The following is a 19147-nucleotide window of genomic DNA, read 5'->3' as shown; positions in this document are numbered from 1 at the left end:
CCCATCACTATCCTCAGGCCCAATACATTTTGTCACCTGAGGCAAACCACAAAATGGCACCAGGGATGAGTGAAGATCTACATCAGGAACAAGGGAATAAAGATCTACATTGGGATCTGCTATCTCTGTGGATCCTGCCATCTAAGGCCACCACCTCACCTTGCCTCATGACTATTGCCAAACAAGTTGCACTTAGCACCTGGTTGTCCGTAAATAGAATAAAAAGCAAATAGTGGCTTGGCCCAGATCCTCCAGGGTACACTCTCTAGCATAGATCACAGCCGCTTGGCCATCCACCCATCATTTTGCTGTCATGCTTTGTCAAGCTAAGCAATACCTTGGCTTAGCATGTCATCCTGGACTTGTGGTTTAGCTGTCTCCAGACCAACCATGAGCTGTCACCATAGTTTAGCCTATGTTTTATGGCTCGTGGTTTGTTCAGGTACTGAACTCTCCTGTACCTGCTGCTTAAGTCCTTGTGGTCTGTCCCTGGATTTTATTGATTTTTGTTTAACAAACCAAGTTGAGTGAAAGTGCCTTGCTTAAGACCTTGCAGTGACTCTGTGGCAAGGTAAGATTTGAACCAGCCACCACCCACATCACAGCTCATTCTCTTGACTGCTGTGGCTGTCCCATAATTCCCTTAAGCTTTTAATTACAGCGCACAGAAACTCTCCGTTTACCTTCCTCCTCTACAAAGGACAGTCAGTTGAGACATTTGTATTTGCTCTATTACTCATAGGTTTCCAATGCATTCGAGGGAAGCACCCATTCTACATCACTAATATGTGCCCGAAACCTCACAATGGCAGCAAAGTTTATATTCCCACACCTGACTGCACAAAGAAAACTTGGCAAAGAACATTCATCGTGATGACAAATCAAAAGTCTGAGATCTTAGTTTGTTCCCACTGGCAAGCACAGACCTGAAGCTGAAAATATATCTTATGGGTTTATTAATCATTCATAACTAGGAAACAGATTACATTAAACTAGGTGTGTGCAGTGAGAATGAGGATATAGAACTCAAATGTTCCAGGAAATCAGGTACCCTAGAAATGAGAAGTCCTGGAACACAGGTATGACATGGTTTTCCTGTCCTGTGACCCTGCAAGCATTTAGGAAGGCTGTGTATATTCTACATTTCTATAGGACCACAGGGGAGTCCAAAAGGGTATGGGAGAATGTGACACTGACAACCAATACCAAGATGAAGGTCTACCAGGCTTGCATGTCAAGCCTGCTGCTTTATGGAAATGAGATGTGGGCAACTTACAACCACCAGGAGTCTTGCACATGTGCTGTGTTGGGAAGATTTTAGGTAGCACATGGCAGGACAGAAGCTCTAACAAAGATGTGCTCCCCCAAGCCCATACTTCCAGCGTGTTCACACTCCTGTCTCAGTGACGTCTATGGCTTGGCCATATCCACAGAATGGAAGATGGCAGGATTCCCAAGGATGTGCTCTATGTGGAGCTGTCTTCAGGCACCAGGCCTGTTGGCAGACCAGCTCTGCATTGCAAAAATGTCTGCAAATGTGACATGAAGGCTGGCAGCATCACCCCCACTGTGTGGGAATCCCTTGCAGATCATCACAGAGCCTGGAGACAGAGAGATCAGGTTGTTCATCCACAGCAGTGAGCAGAGGAGGAAAGATTGCTGGGAGGAGCACAGAGAAAAGCAGTGTCCCAGCTGCAACAAAACACATCACTCCCACACTGGTCTCTACAGGCACAGTAACCTTCCAACAGTTTGACTTCACACTCAAAGGCACACTCCTCTATTGTTTCCCGAGACAGACAGATCCCAATGGGAGGCAGGGGGGCAGAATTTTGCATCAGGCACAGAAAACTGCCTAAGAATTGCAGGTGATTTTCTTTGAAAGCAAGTTTCTAGCTCCTGTTGCTGTGTAGATATGCTTGACAGTCTGTAGCAGGGGCGCAGTACTCCTTGTCAGCACCCAGGGCAGGTGCGAGGGCACGTGGCCCTGGCGGGTGCAAAGCACACTCATCCAGCCCTCACTGCGGATGCTGTCAGGCAGGCGCTCGCTGGCTCGCCGGGTGGGGGCGGGGCACGGAAGGTGATCTTCACCCTCTGTGCTCTCCAGGCCTCGCTGCCGGCAGGGAACAACAGGATCTCAGGGGTGGGGGCACCAGGTTCGCACCCCCCCCCAATTGTGCACCCGGGACAGTGGCCCCCCTGGCCTTCCATGCTACACCACTGGTCTGTAGGCAATGCTGACTGAAATCTCAGAAGCTGTAAATTGATAAGGTTGTTGGATCCAAAGGTTGTTTTCTTTCAACAGGAGTTTTTTCTATTGGAAGGATTCCTTCCATCTGTAGAAAGACTATGTGTTAAAGGAAGGGAGCTTTTGGATTCAACCCAGGAGAATTATGATTATAATTGAATGTGTGTTCCACCTTTCTCTAATGCACTCAAGGCCTCTTCTAGGAACAGCAGCTGCTCCCTTGAAGTTGAGGGGCAGGGCACCTGTGCCTTTTACTGCTCCTCAACCCTCCCAATGACTAGCAAAGCCATAATCAACTTAGGCAGAATAAGAGACACGATGCACAGGAGTCATCTGTTCTCGGTGAAGAACCTGGATGGCCTTTGCACATAATTTAAACTTTTTTAGGGTACAGAGCTCTGATTTTTAGTCCTAACTGACTAATGATTATTTATTTTCTGATGGGAATGAATCTCTGGACATGCTCAGAGGTACTCTTGTTTTCCAAACATCCCAGGGCTAAACTCTCGCACTGAAAACACATTCTAAGACAATGCGCCCTAAGCAGCAGAAAGCAGCAGGAATCTCCTTCCTGCATGAGGGGGGCCAGTCGCAAGCTTCCAAGAAGGGAAGGGGTGCAGTTTGCTACCATTGGCAGACATGGCCATATGAGAAAGGGAAAGGCTGACAGGGGATTCACAGCATTAATTGCTTTACGTCTTCCAAAATGCCAGAGATCCCAACCACACCTTAGACAATGAAGCTGAAGTATCTTTCTGCATCAACAGTGTAGACAAATCTTTCTAGCAATGGAATTCCAATAGTTTGAGTAATAAATATGAACATGGTAAACAGATAGCAATACATAGTTGTGGTGATATCACCCCTTTAAGACTGGTTTATGGGAATAGGTTAGACTGAACCTCAGAAACAATTAGCTTACATGCAGCTGTCTCCCATTAAGGCTTCAGGGCTGGTGTCACAGGTAATGGGTGGAAGAGGTGAACGACCATGGTCTAAGTCCCCCATAAAAGCTGGGTTGGTGGGAGCTCTCAGCATCCAGCCAAGCTGAGGTCAGCATCTATTTGGGCTTTTGACAGCATCTTGTTCCATTGCTCAGCTTACTGAGATTTAAGTGTAAGCCTTTATGTTAATTAGCTGGATAAATTACTATTTGTTGTTTTCTTGCCTTCTGAGCTATTTTAATCTGTGTAATTATTTGGAGTTTTTCTCTCTTGTAGAGTTTTGTTTTAGTAAAGTCTGTGTATGATTTTATGGAATTTGGTCTGAACCCTTTACTTTTGACCATATTTTTTGGAGCAAAGATCATCCACGACAATACTCTAAGAGAGACTTTATTTTATCTAAGAGAGATTATTTACTCCATAAAGATGGTAGGGCAGAGTTTAAGCAAAGTTAAAACATTTGTTGCTTATGCATGACTTCAGGAATTATCTAGCTGTTGGAATGTTTTTCTAGGTGAAAATATCATTTTCTGCAACCAAATATGTTTTTAATTTCCTCTGTAAGGAAAGAGGAGAGTAAATCGGTATTGTTGCTTCCTAGGTGAGTTGGCATGGGTTACTGGGCTGCCCTTAACAGCCATTGCTCAAGCCAAAATACTGCTTTCTGTGTTTGTTGATGAAATATAGCAATTTGGCTTGGAAGAAGAGGATGTAACTCAAGTGGAACAGCTAAGTTGGGATAAGGGATGCATTTGTGGGTGTATGTGTGCATGTGTGAAATGAGAATTGTAAAAGCTTCATCCTAGCATTAATATTTTAAATTGTAAGGCCCCCACCCTTGTGTGTTCACTGTATGCATGGGCTCCACTCAGTGACTGTTGCAATGGGGCAACGCTGAGGGCTCCATTCCTGCCTTGGGAGTCTTTGCTTAGTAAAAGCCCAAGGCATAAGCAACTCCGCATGCTTGAGCACCTTGCCAGCCCCTGCACCAAGGGGTGGGTGTCCCAGGGGCAGGGCCAGCATCACAGCTCCACTCAACAGCCCTTATGTGGAGCCCTCTTCCCTTGGACTAAATGCTAGAAGGATGCTTAAAGAAAACACAACAGACCAAAGCCCGACAATGTATATCACAGGTTAATTTTATTTGGAATGTTACTTAGGCCTGTTCAGGCACTTTCTTTACCTTTTACATTGACTAGGTATGTAAAAGCAAACATAGCTGTTCTTTGGCTTAGGATAAATATTAAAAAAGATGATAATGCCTCAGAAATTAAGAGCAACAAAGAGTATTTTTCCAGGCTACAGTTTTTCAAGGTATCAAGACTGAACAATAGTCTAACTTGGCTATTACTCTAAGTGCCTTCATTACGTACACATATATTTAACAGTTGGAGTTTAAAAGGAATGATATCCTCAAGGCAGAGGCTGGAGAGTATCCAAAAGATACGGAGCTCAGTTGTCACCACCACACAAAGCCACCAGAATACTTTCATAATCACCTTTTGTTTCATCCTACATGTGGAAGAACAAAGAAGAATCATGTTATGTGACCAAGAAAACAGTCTACTACTGCTAGACGTAATAAGAAGACCTTTCCTGCTATGCTCACACAATACCTCCCCCCTCTGACCTCTTCATGTGATGTTTTAGATCCAGAACATCACAAGGAGGCTACATGAGTAGAGGAAGAGCCCTGCTACAAGTGGCCCCTCTTCAACTCATGGAGGACAGCAGGGATGCTGATGGAGGGCTGACCTCAATAATGTGAACAAACAAATGGCCGAAGAGGGCTTGTTTCCATGGGGCTGATGGCAGCTTCACAAAGAGGAAAGTGTCCTGGCTCATCCCGGAGTTCATGGCACTGAACATACATCATTGCTAATGCTGCTCCACTGAAAGCAATGGAATATTCTCCCAAGTTTGGTGGGGGTGTGGAGATTCTGGAGCTATGTTGAGAGACTGTACCCAAGCTGTGAAAATCCTATTGTAGTCCAGCCAGTAACAGCTAAGAAGGAAGGACTGCTAGGTTTCTTAAACAGGGCTACTCAGAATGCAGTGCATACCTACAAGATGCAGTTGTGTGACACTGAAGGGAGTCTTACAGCAAAACCCTGTGTGCATCTATCCAGAAGCAAGTCCCACTGAGTTCAATGGGACTTCTAGATAAATGTGCCTAGATTGCAGCCTTGATGCTACATAATTGTTTGGAAGCCCCAAAAGTAGTTTGTCAACAGGAATAGATAAATATATATACATAAACAAGTCAGGATCTACATTTGCAAGCCAACCTGTCAGAGCTCCAGACCTAACTCTTTAGCCACTCAATCAAGTTTAGTGCAATTTAAGTTTACTGCACTTTTTAAAAGTTACATACCAAGATGGCCTGGCAGAGGGATTTGCCATACATTGACTTGTAAAATCCTTTGATCTCATTCATGTCAATCTCAGAACGTGACACCATGATCCTATTCAGAGTTCTGTGGCGTGTTCCAGAACCCTGTTAAAAATAAATGGAAGTAAATTCACTATATACTGTAGTCTGTTGGCAGAGGAGGCCAGCACCATCCTAAGGCTAAACAAGTAGCTGGTCAGTGCATGGATGGGTTACTGCCTGGGAGTCACATGTATGCCTCCCAGTGTTCCATGACAGGGTGAAAAGAGGAATATAAATGTAATTAAATAAATAAAACTTTAATATAGGCATTTTGATTGTAGTTGGCATTTTGATTGTAGTCTGCTCGCCAGACTTTCCTGGTTCTATCACAGCAGCTCTTAAAAGGATAAAGGATATTTCATGGGCATTCACTGCAGGCAAACAAATGTTCCTGCATATTTATTTTTCAAAATGGTGTTATGAACACATTGTAACATCAGTTTTTAAAGTGAAGGTGCAATAACATTTGCTTCTCTGCAGTGAATAATGTCCTTTGACCATATCCTTTGAATAAACTATTGGCACCCCACCCGCATCCCCCCAAGCCCCATTTCAGAGCTCCCCACATGCTAGCGCTAAAATTGGGGTGGGAGAGATTCACCAAATGTTCTCTGGAAGTAGTAGAATTCCACAACAGGCCCAGGATCACCAATAATTTCTTGTTCTCTTTGATAAATTTCAGCTCAACTAGGACTGGAGCCACAGCTGTTCCAGAAATTGTCAACTTGATTCACATGTCAGAAACTGGGAGGGGGACTATTTTGATCAATATTCTCAGGGTGCGGGGATACATAAAAAAATGTACACACACACACACACACACACACATACATACACATTACTTGCCTAAGTAATATATTATATTATATTGGGCCGGTCCTATTGGGAATGCTCCACTGATTAAATTACCCCCTTCATCATAAAGAGGGCCAGACCTTGGGCTTCCTTGCCTAGGGACTCTGATTTTAGCCTACCCCTTTAGAACAAGAGTTCTGCCACTAAAGTATATTTTACCTTCATTGCCAAGTGGAGCTTTTCCGCAAAGAAAGCTGGCTTGCTTGTGGCACATTTCACTGGAAATCAAACAGAACTGTGATTATTTATGACAGCAAAATAACAGAAACCAGATATGGGGGGAAGAACAGATACAGATTCTGAAGACTTCAAACTCAATGGGCTTTAGTCACCATTGGGAGTTAATTAAACACAAATTGCAAGCCTTAGGTGCCTTGACAGAAAGGTGATACGTAAATGCAAATAAATAATAATAGTCTCCGCACACCTACACCCACTGCATCCTCCATGAAATTTTTTAGGCAAGTAATGTGAATTTCACAAATTACTATATACAGTCAGGCTGAGCTCAGTTGGACTTACTTCTGAGTAGACAGGATCACACTACTGTTCGCCTAATAATACTTTTTATATAAGGGGGGACAGAACTAAGAAACAGAGTTTTAACTATGGAACAGGGTCACATACCAATTGCTGTCAGGCAATTCTCAATGTCTCCCTTCAGCTCCAGGTCCAAAGCCTTGTTCATGTCATGCTTGCTGTACTTGGTGTATTTCTGGAAAACTGAAAACAAGGGTGTGAGGGGAAATGTAAGGCTGTGCTTGCCATGAGATATGCAATTTTCATGCAAGTTCTGTGAATACTGACAGCGCAATGTCCTATGTTACTCTTTCAAAACAGCTTTTGTTACTTTAGAAGCAGCCAACTGTAGTGTGGAAATGCAGACTTATTAACAAAGCTGTGGGGGCTCCTCTGTTTATCCTTAAGCGGTCACTATTTTGCACTTTGCTGTTATGCTTTGTCCTCGCAGAACACTAAAGTGGCTGAAGCAATTCTTGACTGAAGTACAGGATTAAATGGCTTTCTACCTACCTCTTCGGAGGTGTGGCATGCTTCTTACAGTAAGGATATTAATGAAAGCATCAATATCAGTCCCCTTTCTTCTTTCTCCAGCCTCATACAAGGCCTGTGGGAATAAATTAGATTATGTAGTGTGGGAGTCCAAAATATTGTGTATAATCCGATTCAGTCAAAAGCAAACAACTGCACAGCAGAATTCAATCTGCAGGTCAAATGATTTTCTGTCCATTCTGTAAATTGACAGTACCTTAGGATTCCTGCAGTTAAGTGAACCACAGAATCACATATACACTATGGCTGAGAGCTGGTGGAATGGAAGGAGTTGCTTATTTCCTTGCTGACCATTTCCCCACTCGTATAACACACACACTCTCTCTCTCTCTCTCTCTCTCACACACACACACACACACACACACACAAACACCCTTACCCTTGTTTGCACCTAATACTAAGCCATGCTGTGCCCAGGTAGAAACTTATGGCATGTGGCCTAGAACAATCTTCTCCCCCCCCCCCAATGAATGAACTCCTGGGGCACAAAGGCTACACAGAAGGGAAGAGACCCAGGGCTGCCTCACATCAGATCACCGCAGGCCCGTGCCTCAGTCAGGCCCAGCCCTGCCTTTCCTCCAAGACTTGGGGGAGGACTGTTTAATGGGGGGGGGGTATCATGTGGAACCTAGTTCTTTCCGTTACATTCTAGGGTTGCCATACATCCAGAATTTCCTGGACATTGCCAGGATTCGGCTGTCAGAAACAGTGTCCAGGTGGAAATTGCTTTAATGTCCAGGAAAATCCAGACATAGCGCAACCCATGTTGGAAGTGTAGATTTTGGTGAACTCCCTTAAGAATAGCTCAAAAACATTTTTATTTTTTATTTTTGAGATCTTGCAAAACTAAAAAATTCAACAACTTTTGTGTCCAGATTTTCACCTTTTGAAATATGTCAACCCTACGTTAGAACCATCTCTTTGTGAGTCCTGAGATTTTATTAATGAAAAATTAATAAATTATTTGGGGCTTTGAGGGGAGTGGCTGGATAGATAACAGAGCTCTGGCAATATGAAATAGATCTGGTGCTCTTATTAGTCCTTGGCAAGAGGGAAAAGCTTGTGCTTCTGTGGGCATGGAGGGGAGGACATTCAGAATAGACACAAGCCTGCTCTTACCCGGGCATCATTATCGGCCAGCTCTTCATTCACATGAGGGTTTTCATCACGGTCACCCTGCAAAAGATCGAGTTCACCTGTTACCACTTTGCAGACTATAATCCTGGCTTACTACCAGCAAACAAACATTAACTTCTAGTTCTCAAAAAATCAAATTGTGCATACCTTTGCTAGGGCAACCAAAGCCTTCTGGAAGGCTCCAGATGTATCTGAGACAATGTCTTTGGTAAGATCCCTCTTATAAGCTGCAAAAAGTACAAAGCAATTAAAATAAACCTTTGAAATCCATTTTTAACAACAAAATATTCATTGTGGTGAGATAACTCTCTCATTCCATAGTTAACTGACTGCTACGTTTTACACCCAATGACAGATTTCCATTGGAAATCCTATAGCACAATCCTATGCATGCTTGCTTAGACACATGTCTCACTTTGTCCAGTGGTGGAGCAGAGCCTAGGAGCCCCCACCCCTGGCACTGCTAAACTTACCAGAAAAGGCTGGAGTGGCATGACAGTGAGGTCATTTTTGAATGAGCCAATTCAAAACTCCCACGAGCACAACACCTGCGTAGCCAGTAAGTCAGGAGGGCAGCCCCACAGCTCCCTCCACCACATGAGTTGCTACTGCATAGAATCGCAGCCTCAATGTGTTTTTATTTCTGTCTTTTTGCAAAGAGGACCTGCAAATTGTGTGTGAAGAGTCCCAGTGCTTCCTTCATTTGAGAGACTGGGGAGGGGGGGCAAGAAGAAGAGAGGGACAGGGGTAAATAGGTGTGATTTGCCTACATGATCCTTCCAACAAGGCATTTGAAAGGCAATATCACCAATTACAGAAGCAGATGCATACCCAGACATTATTTTCTTGTTGATGTGGCATAATTTTCACACATATTTTTATAGAGTTAGTGGAACGTTATCCATGTAGACAAACATTTGCAGCTTAGTAGCTGTTCAACGGCTTTTCCTCACAGTTTAAAACTGAAGGGTTGAGTGGGGAGAGAGAGTTCAGCATATAGTCTAGTTCCCTACAAGCCATAATCACAGTGGATGAAACACTGGATTGTTAGATTGCTTTCTGTGTTCCAAGAATGGCACAAGGCCAGATACATGCATTGCTCTTAGTTCTATATCCTGAACAAAATGCAAGAAGTTGATTTTTCTTTCTTAAGATACATTGACAAAGAAAGCAGCTCCGAGCATTCTATTCTCCTCCTTGCATAGCATTTTATATTGAGTTTAAACAGACAAACCCAAACACTAAATTACCTTCATTATATGCTCTGCTGACTTCCTTGATTTCTCTGTTGTTCCTTGATGCCATAATCTCGATTAAAATGTCTTCATCAGTTCCAAGACCCTGTATGGAAGTAAATCAATAATATGTATTCCTCTAAAATGACTTTAATCTAAAAAGTGCATAAAGGACCCAGAACAATAAAGGAACAGGTGGTATATCCAGTCAAAATCACAGCCATGTCGTGCATTCACAAAATAAGAGTTCAACCTTGGGGGCCACAAAATCTTCAACCTTGGGGGCCAATATGTTGTTGGGCTGCATCTCTCTTGATCCCCAGCCAGCTTAGCCAATGGTCAGGGATGATGGAAATTTGAGTTCAATGTCATCTGGTGACCCAAAGTCCATGGGACCTAATATATAATATCTGAAAGACTGCTGCCTTTCCTATAATCCCTCTCAGGCAGTAGGATCGGCAGAGAGGGGGCCTCTCCGAAGTTTGTGGGGCTGGCCCAAAACAGAACATTCTCTGTGGTAGACCCTAAGCTATTTAATCCACCACCCCAGACATCAGTCTGGCTCCTTCATTCTGTAGTTTCCATACTCTGAACTTTGGCACTGGAGATGCATACACATGGACATGTATATGTACATGTATACAGTTGTACCTTTCTCAAAGAGAAGGCATTCCGGGAGTCCATTTGACTCCCGGAACCTTTCAAAAACCAAGGCACGGCTTCCAATTGGCTTCAGGAGTGTCCTGCAGCCAATTGGAAGCCACACCGGATGTTCAGCTTCCCAAAATCATTCAAAAACCAGAACACTCACTTCTGGTTTTTTATGTTTGGGAGCCGAAACATACGAGTTCCAATGTGTTCAGCAACCAAGCTATGACTATATCTATCTATCATCTATCTATCTATCTAATCTATCTATCTATCTATCATCATCTATCATCTATGTAAGCAGTGCTTTTTTTCTTGAAAAAAATGTTTAAGGGTACTCTCATTTTCCTACTCATATTGAAATATTGCTCCTCAATGAGGCCAAACTTAGATTCACAAAGTGTTTAGGGGTATGCGTACCCCTGCGCACTGGCGGAGGAACAGGAGTGCGGACCGCCCCCAACACCACTATTCTGGTAGGGTGCCGTTGCAACGGCCCCCCGGACACGCTCTGTGCCCTCCCCACTCCGGGCATCACACCCTCACAGGCGGCGCATCATGCCCCCAGAACACACGTCATGCCCTTGTGGGTGGTGTACCACACCCTGGGATGGGCAGCGTGCCATGCCCCCAGGATGCGCACCACACCCCCTCCTGCTCTCCACCCCCAGTAGCGGAGCATTCAGCTTTGCCACTGCTCCTGCGTCCCCCAGAAAAAGCACTATATGTAAGGTAAAGGTAAAAGGTATATATTTAGGACCCATCCTGTTCTCTTGACTTTAATTTGTTCTAACTCATTTTACTACTGTATTTATAAACTATTTAAAATCACCCTGGAATCTCATGGTGAAGGGTTGGGCAACAGCCACAGAGACCAGAAAGAAGAAATGGTCAGCCACAATCTACCTATGCAGTTTACACAACAATATTTCTGCCTGTAACTGACCTGTACATGAGTGGAGCCAATGAGCTTCTTGGCCCTGCTCCACTCTCACACTTGAGGTTATACACATTTATTAGATTTGTTTTTGACTCAATAATGCTGAAGACCAGCTCTTGCTTGGGTACAAGACCCAGCTTATCCCAGTCAGCAGAGAGACCTACCTTCATGGCGTATCTGAGCTCATCAGCATCAAACTGGGCTGGAGTCTTCAGCAAACCCAGGACAACATCTTCTAGTTGGCTTTTAAGTGCTTTTTTCAAAGCATCTTCCAGGGGCTGTAACCGAAAGCAACATCAGTGTAAACTACCCATTTAAAGAGTTATTTGGATTATAAAATAAATATCTAATCTCCTTCCCCTCTTTGAGAACAATTCATTCTCTGCCAAGAAGAATATTGTTCAAGTGTCAAACACTCCATATACTTGTGTCTATTAAACTTGTAATGCCATCTTAAGCAGGCTCATTGCCATGTACAGAAACCTCACACATTCAGGAAAAGCCTTTTTTCCCCACTTGAAATTGGCCATAGCTTCCTCTCTATACCCCATTCTCATGGGTGCTGATGGAATCTGCCTTCAGTTGTTCCTGATTCATTTATCATTCATTTATGGTTAGAAAGTGGCATGGCATTATCCCTTTCAGTTTTTTTTATTAAAAAGAACACAATTTAAAGAAGTCAAGGAAAGGCCCTCCGTTCAAATCAGAACCATGGTGCGGGGGGGGGGGGGCAATATCCCTCCCCCATGCCAAATCTGGGACACATTGACATCCACCTCTTCAAACCTATATTCTAACAACCAAAAACCATGAGGATTTTAAAATGTTGATTCCTTTTTCTAAAACAATGCATCATGATCTTCAAAATGCAAACATGTATATACAAGATAGTTCTTCAGGGTGATCCTTTATTAGCAGCTGTACCTTTCCCTTTAACTGCTGGTAGGCAGCTTTGATCTGCTGGCGTTGGCCATTGTTTCGCTTGGTCAAAATATCAATGATGGTTGCTTCATCAACTCCTGAAATGCAAAGAAGAAGTATTTGTAAGCCATATCACTGTGTGTTTTCCTAAATATAATACTGAGAGACAAATAAGGTTTCAGCCATAACTGGCCCATGTCACTTTTTTCATGAACATTTTCAGCGGTGCTGAAAAGATGGGTTTTCACTACTCATTCTTAAGCCATTCACTTATGTTTTGTCCTTACTTGCCCTGCATTTTATAATCATGTTGCTATATATGATGTCCTATGCAGAGCTGTGAAATCAGCCCCTTTACAACACTTCATCGGGTGGCGTCAAGCAAAAGAGGAAGAAACAGCAGCCAGGAGAAAATAATGACAGATTTTTAAAAGAATGTTTACAGACTATTTAAAGGGGAGAATTCTTCATTAAGGTTAGTAAAAAATGATATTTGAGTGTAGGGAAGCCATGTGTGGAAGGGGGTTCCACTGAAAATTATTGGAATAGGGAGGAGGCAGAATGGATATATATGTGGATTTTTATAACTTTGTATTTGTAAAACCAAATAAAAATGATTTTTAAAAAGTTTTTTCACAGAAACCTCTCCTGAGAAATGTTGGCTTGATCAGCTGTTACTTTCTTCCTCCCAACAACAATCAGCAGAGAAAGGAGGAGACTGGAAAAAATAGGAAGTCAAACCCATTGAATTATTCAGCAATTTTGGTGTAAGATGAAACAATATTTAAACTTAATGCACACTTTTGCCAAAATTGGGTAGGCCATTTTGCTGAATATTCTCCAGGTGAAGATTGAAATTCTCCAACAATTCAGATCGGGATTAGGAAAATTTGGGGGTTTTTTAACTGTAAGAAAGAAATCAACTCAGCCCTAATTTTCCACCAAACTTTGGAACTGGAGACTATCCAGCCAGAGGCTAAAGTTTGTAGGAAAACCTCACACATACCAGCCAGATAAAGGAGGATCTTTGAATCCCATGATGGACATACCAGAACAATTTAGAAGACTGGGGTAACAAATTGGATGAAAAATCAGTTTCTATTGACAACCTTGGAAAAAGGACTGGTGATCTAATCTGGTCTTCAAAACAGTAGTCCTCACTATATTAGGGACATGTCAATGGAGGACAGTTTCAAACTGCTTCCACCTGCATGATGAACAGGCCCATCTTACCTTTAGCTGTTATGGCCTTATCCAGGGCAGCAGCATCAGCAGATGGATTGAAGCTAGGATAAGCATGAACTGCAGAGCCACTTTTTGTATTTTTCTAAATGAAACAAAAGGAGTGAATGAGAAACTTACATTTGCATTAATTTTCTATCCTCTGAGGTTCAGGATGAATTGCATTTAGAACCAGGTAATTGAAGTATAAATTACCAAAAGATGCAAAATAATATATATATAGCATGCTACAGTTATTCCATTGACATATTGCCCCTACATTTTCAATGAGAATTAAGGCTTGGATCTAAGAGACAATTATGAGTACCAAGGATAGCACTGCCATATGTCTGGACATATACTGAATACTGCTGTCTCTAGCAGTGTCTGGGCAGAAATCGGTGAAATGTCTGGGAAAATCCAGGTTTATGGCAGCCCATGTTGCCTGTTGCTTTTTAATTTTCCATTAAAAAGAAGCTCAAAAATGGCCTGGGGAAAGTGACCTGAAACTTAGACCCTGCTCTACAACTGAAGGCTCCCTGCATAATGTAGAAGCATGATCATGTACAAAGAACCTACATCCACAATACAACCTTCTCCCTTCAGATGTCTTCTCTCTTCCCATGCATAGAAGGTGGCAAAGACATGACAAAGGGGGTGTGGCCAACAAGTGATGGACAGCGCATGAAAGGGCTCTTGCTTAGGCAGCAATAGTGCTTGTTAATAACACTGGGGCTCTTATAGGAAGACACTTTGACATGCCACACCCATGTTCTGAAATCTATTTGTGTTGACACCCTAATACAAAGTCATTCTCTGACTATGAAAGAAAATCCTCCCACAGGCCAAAAGGTATCATCCACACAAAGAGAGATGTATTTGCAAACTTAAGGAAACCCCAAGGTTTGCAAAAGGATAAAATATATTTAAGGAAAAACACCCCAATGAAGACTGAGCATTCTTTAGTGGCTATAGAGCAATGGCTGCCTGATGCTGGCAGTGGGAGTGCGGATAATGCATTCTGGAAAATGGTACAGATGGCTGGCTGGCAGGAATCCTGAACAGCAGCATATTCCACATTGGAACATTTTGTTGCAGACCCCGTGTGATTAACTCTGTCTTCTACTTTTCTTTTTTTATGCACATAAAAAAAAATCTTACCACATATTGTGGTTCATCATTTTCAATAAACCAGGCCTGTTTCAGAAACTCTTGCACAAAAGCCATGTTGTTTCAAGGTTCTGCAGGGAGAAAGCAAGGATTATAATGAAATGTTACAGCAGTCTCTTTTCATGTTTTCTAAGGTTAATAATCATCTATATTGTCAGGGCTTTCTGAAAGCCATGAAAAGAGATTAATGTTTCCCAACAGCCCTCTGAAGCAAATGAGACTATGACATTCTCATTCTATACTGGGAGGAGGGTGACTAGGTCAAAAAGATCACATATGCATCTCACATGCCGATTTTAGCATTGACACAAAGGGATAGGTGGAGGGGTCAAATTCTGTTTCTCTCAATTTCTCATTTTTCCAATCTTAAGTTCAGTTCTCAGTTTAGAAAATTCATCAGTTTAGAAAATTCATCAGCATTTGGGTGAGAATTTCTCCTAATGTTACATTTTTTAGCATGATTTTTTTGCCCAATATACACATTTTTGCAAAGCATTTTTTGTAGTATGATGCATGTTTTGTATTTTATTTTTACTAATATATACATTTATATGCACAGTTTACTCCAGTACATGCAATTTTGTACACATCACACAGCTAAGAACTACTTTGCAAAATTCAGAGTAATGCGGATTTGGAAGGATGGCTGTGTTTTAGTTCACTGAATTTTGTATGATTGCCTTTAAATACAAACTGAATTGAACTTCTTCCCCATCCCTTCTTGGCAGTGCTACTTCCATAGAGGAAGTGCCCAGCCCAAACATAGCATATGAGTCACACACCACTTCTACGATGAAGTGAGAGAGGCAGAAGGAAACCAGGGGTTCACTAAAAGAGACCCATGGGCCACCAGAAGGCCATCCCCAAGCTGGATCGTCATTAGGGACACAAACAAGGCATATTCAGAGAAGGCCCATTGAAATCAATGGGCAAAAGTTAGTTATAACCACCGTTAGTCCATTGGTTTAATTAGGTATAGTCCTGGCATGATTTAATCAGATACAACCCATAGTATATTCTTATTTCTTGCACACACACACCATATCACTAGAGTTTGGGGAGGCAGTAATAGGGTGGTAAAACAATCCTCAGCTTCATGCAACAGAGGAGGAGCTCAGGCTCAGAACCACCAAGTTGGGCTGAGATAAGATTTGAGAGGTTAAGAAATCAAGATTCAATGCTTTTAATCTTATTGGTTCAATCACACTTCCATTGAGATATTATTTCAGCAAAGTCCTTCTTTTAGTGTTATTTATTTTGGTACTTTGTGAAAGACTAATTTCCCATTGAATTCCAAAAATAGGACAGCTAGAAAGTTTGTCACCAGTGGCCTACTTGGAGGGCTTTCCAGTGTTGCAAAGTTTGCAGGGACTGGCCAGGAAGGTACCACCCAATAACCTTTTATATCTCATCTCTGTGGTGGTTTTCACACGACAGTTTATTCCATTTCCCCAGTGTTAATCTCCATGTTATGTTCCACAAGAACACAGGAGTCAACTCCTTGGGGCCGTGGGGAACATCTGAAAAATTCTGGCATGCAAGTAAGTTCATTAGTAGGGTTAACTTAAATCAAGTAGTTAAAATTATCATTAAGAGAAAAGGAAGAATAACTTAAAAATGGAGTAAAGTGGAAAATGCAGTGTTAAAATTTTAAATTAGAAAAGAAACCACAAAAGTGGGAGAGGGAAATCATATATATACAATTGTACTGGATGTATGTGTTTGCAAGGTGTTTACTTGTAAAATTTTGAAAACTGAAAATAAAAATATATATTAAAAGTTAATGAGCATTGCCATTCAAATGGTGCGCATGTGTCACATCTTGCTAGGCACCCCCAATATTTTATTCAAGTTGCCATCCCTGCAGAACACATACAGTAAAGGCCACTTCTGGAAATCTAGTGGAATATGGTGGAAGCTCAGCACTCATTTCCATGTTAATCCATTTGCAAGCCCATTAACCCAGAAAACTGAGAATAAAGTGGGGCTAGACAATGTACCACCAGTATATAGGTCTTTCCTGCTATTTTCATGAGTGAATCATAGAGGAATCACTGGTGTGACTGAAATTTAGCTCAACATGCTGCTATATCAGTCAAAAAGCCATGGCTCCATAGTACGGCCATGTGAAAGGAATGTTAGAAAATGGAACAGAAATGCTAGCAATCAGGAAAACTAATGCAGTGCTCTGCATGTCTGGATGCCCCCTGTGCCACCAGCTAGGCTAGAATTTGCTCTAGATGCTTTGCAGTTTATACAAGACAGCTGCCCTCAATGCAAGGTTGGCTAACACACAAATCCAGCTAGTTAGATGTATGAAGCCAAGAGTTCCAAAGCCATATTTTGGGGATCGTTGCAAAAAACCAGAGTTCACATGCAATACTTGCATAACAAGAGGAATAATCCTTTGTCTACAAAAATGTAACCTGATGCAAAGGCCTAAGTATATTTCAAAGAGCTTCTTTTGCAACATATTCCAACATGTTTACTAAGAAATAAATCATATGATGTTTAATGTCACTTGTAGGCATACACCAGATCAAGTATATCAAAGTACTCTCACAAGGACACAGCTATTTTTGGCATTTCATGTCCCATAGGCAATTTCCCCTCATGTCCAGAATGGATCAAAATCTTGAAAAACTTGTCCCTTGGCTCAAAAGAATTACCAAGCAGAAAGAAACAGCCCCACCCTCTTTTGAAAGCAGTTGTGGAAAGTATGAATAGACTAGGGGTGAGATTTTGCAGCTCTTACTCATACATACACCCTCAGGAGGAGCCGTCTGCAATTTTAAAAAAGGAAAGAGACTAATTACCGGCTCCCCTGCCTTCTTTCTTGAAGGAGAGCTCACATTTTAATTTCATACCTAGGTAATGTTTGCAAGAAGTGACAACTCGGCTGTTATTAAAACAGTTAAGCAACGTCATAACCACAGGGTGCATGTTTTTCAAAAAAAGTTTCCATACAAGGAAGTCACATTTCCCCCCTCTTAACTCACTCTTTTGTGCTTAAAAATAATTCAGTTTTCCATGGTCACACACATCCACACAAAAGCCAGTCCTAAAAGAGCTAGTTTTAGACAAACTAAAAAAAAACCCTGCATTGGCAGCTTTAGAAGTATTGCTGCTTTTTCACAATCCCCCCCCCAAAAAAAAATATAGAGCAAGCAAACAACTTTTTTAAACAGACTACAGCCTTGTTCCTAAGCACATTTGGTTGAAAATAAGTACTTAATACCTGAAAGTAAATTTGCACAGGATGTCAGCCCATAAGTTACACATTTCTACAACTAACAAGCAGTAAAGATCAAGGAATGAAGAAGCCATACCTTTCGATTTCCAAACTCAGAAAGACTCTTTTTTGCTCTGGAAAACTACAGACTGGAAGAATCAGACTGCCGACTTGTGGTTTTTATAAAGCTACCAGGAAGCCACACCTAGCAACCAATGCTTACTTCTACAACTCAAATGATTGGTTGCTTGGTGGGGGAAGGCTAAGAATCTAGGCAAAACTCACACCCAAACATTTTGGAAACAAACTGTCCACTGCAGTGAAGAAACAGATCAGTGAGCTAATGCTGAAACTGCTAGAACCAGATGAAGAACTGAGATGGCTGAATCCTGAGACATTGAAGTCAATGGTATTAACAATTAAGCTGTAAATTAGACACTCTTAACTGTTCAAAAATTAACAGATTACTCAAACTGGTAACCCGTTTAGGATTGCCATGTCAAAATCAGTTTCTTTTTTGTACTGTTAAAAGCAGTTTCTTTGTAGACTGCCATTATTGTAATGGTTCATATACCCAAATGAGCACAGAAATATGCCATATGGAGGCACACTCTGCCATAGGCTGGTTCACACCATCCTGTTCCAGGATGGACCTGCACTGTACATAATATCATGAACATCTCTGCACATTCCTTTGGCTTTTATCTGAAAATTTGTTCACATTTCTGAAACTTCCTTCAGAAACAGCCACCAGCTGCTACAGCTCCCGGTCTGCCCCACGGAGAGCCTCAAGGTCCATAAATAGCAACACCCTAGTGGTCCCAGGCCCTAAGGAAGTTAGATTAGCCTCAACCAGAGCCAGGGCCTTTTCAACTCTGGCCCCAGCCTGGTGGAACGCTCTGCCTCATGAGACCAGGGCCCTGCAGGATCTGATTTCTTTCCACAGGGCCTGTAAGACAGAGTTGTTCCACCTGGCCTTTGGCTTGGAGCCAATTTGATTCCCTCCCTCTCTTTCTTTTTTCTTTTCCTTCTCCTCCTGCGATGAGACTACATTTTAATATTTTAATGTTTCAATATTTTAATGCTGTGTT

The 19147-nt window shown here is 42.1% G+C and overlaps 1 protein-coding gene across 1 annotated transcript; it reads right to left on the bottom strand.

The window, feature by feature from the left end:
* Positions 1-4313: 4313 nt before the first annotated feature.
* ANXA1 (annexin A1) lies at positions 4314-18304 on the bottom strand. The gene is made up of 13 exons (XM_081881069.1): positions 18154-18304; positions 14816-14895; positions 13667-13760; positions 12437-12531; positions 11677-11790; positions 9940-10030; positions 8837-8916; positions 8672-8728; positions 7514-7607; positions 7109-7204; positions 6641-6699; positions 5567-5689; positions 4314-4704 (listed from the first exon to the last, which is right to left on the bottom strand). Exons 2-13 carry the CDS (start codon positions 14879-14881, stop codon positions 4645-4647), a joined length of 1029 nt encoding a protein of 342 aa, XP_081737195.1. The 5' UTR covers positions 14882-14895; positions 18154-18304; the 3' UTR covers positions 4314-4644.
* Between the last annotated feature and the right edge of the window lie 843 nt (positions 18305-19147).

Source organism: Podarcis erhardii (genome assembly GCF_964252035.2).
Source record: "Podarcis erhardii genome assembly, chromosome: 11".
Taxonomy (NCBI): Eukaryota; Metazoa; Chordata; class Lepidosauria; order Squamata; family Lacertidae; genus Podarcis; species Podarcis erhardii.
The sequence above is the reverse complement of the archived record's forward strand: the minus strand, read 5'-3'. Positions and strand labels throughout refer to the sequence as shown.

Coding starts and splice junctions, on each gene's coding strand:
- ANXA1 (XM_081881069.1), bottom strand. CDS start 14,881: ATGGCTTTTGTGCAAGAGTTTCTGAAACAGGCCTGGTTTATTGAAAAT. Junction 11,791..12,436: donor ACCAGCAGTTAAAGGGAAAG/GTACAGCTGCTA, acceptor TTTCGGTTACAG/CCCCTGGAAGATGCTTTGAA. Junction 10,031..11,676: donor AGCTCAGATACGCCATGAAG/GTAGGTCTCTCT, acceptor ACTTCCATACAG/GGTCTTGGAACTGATGAAGA.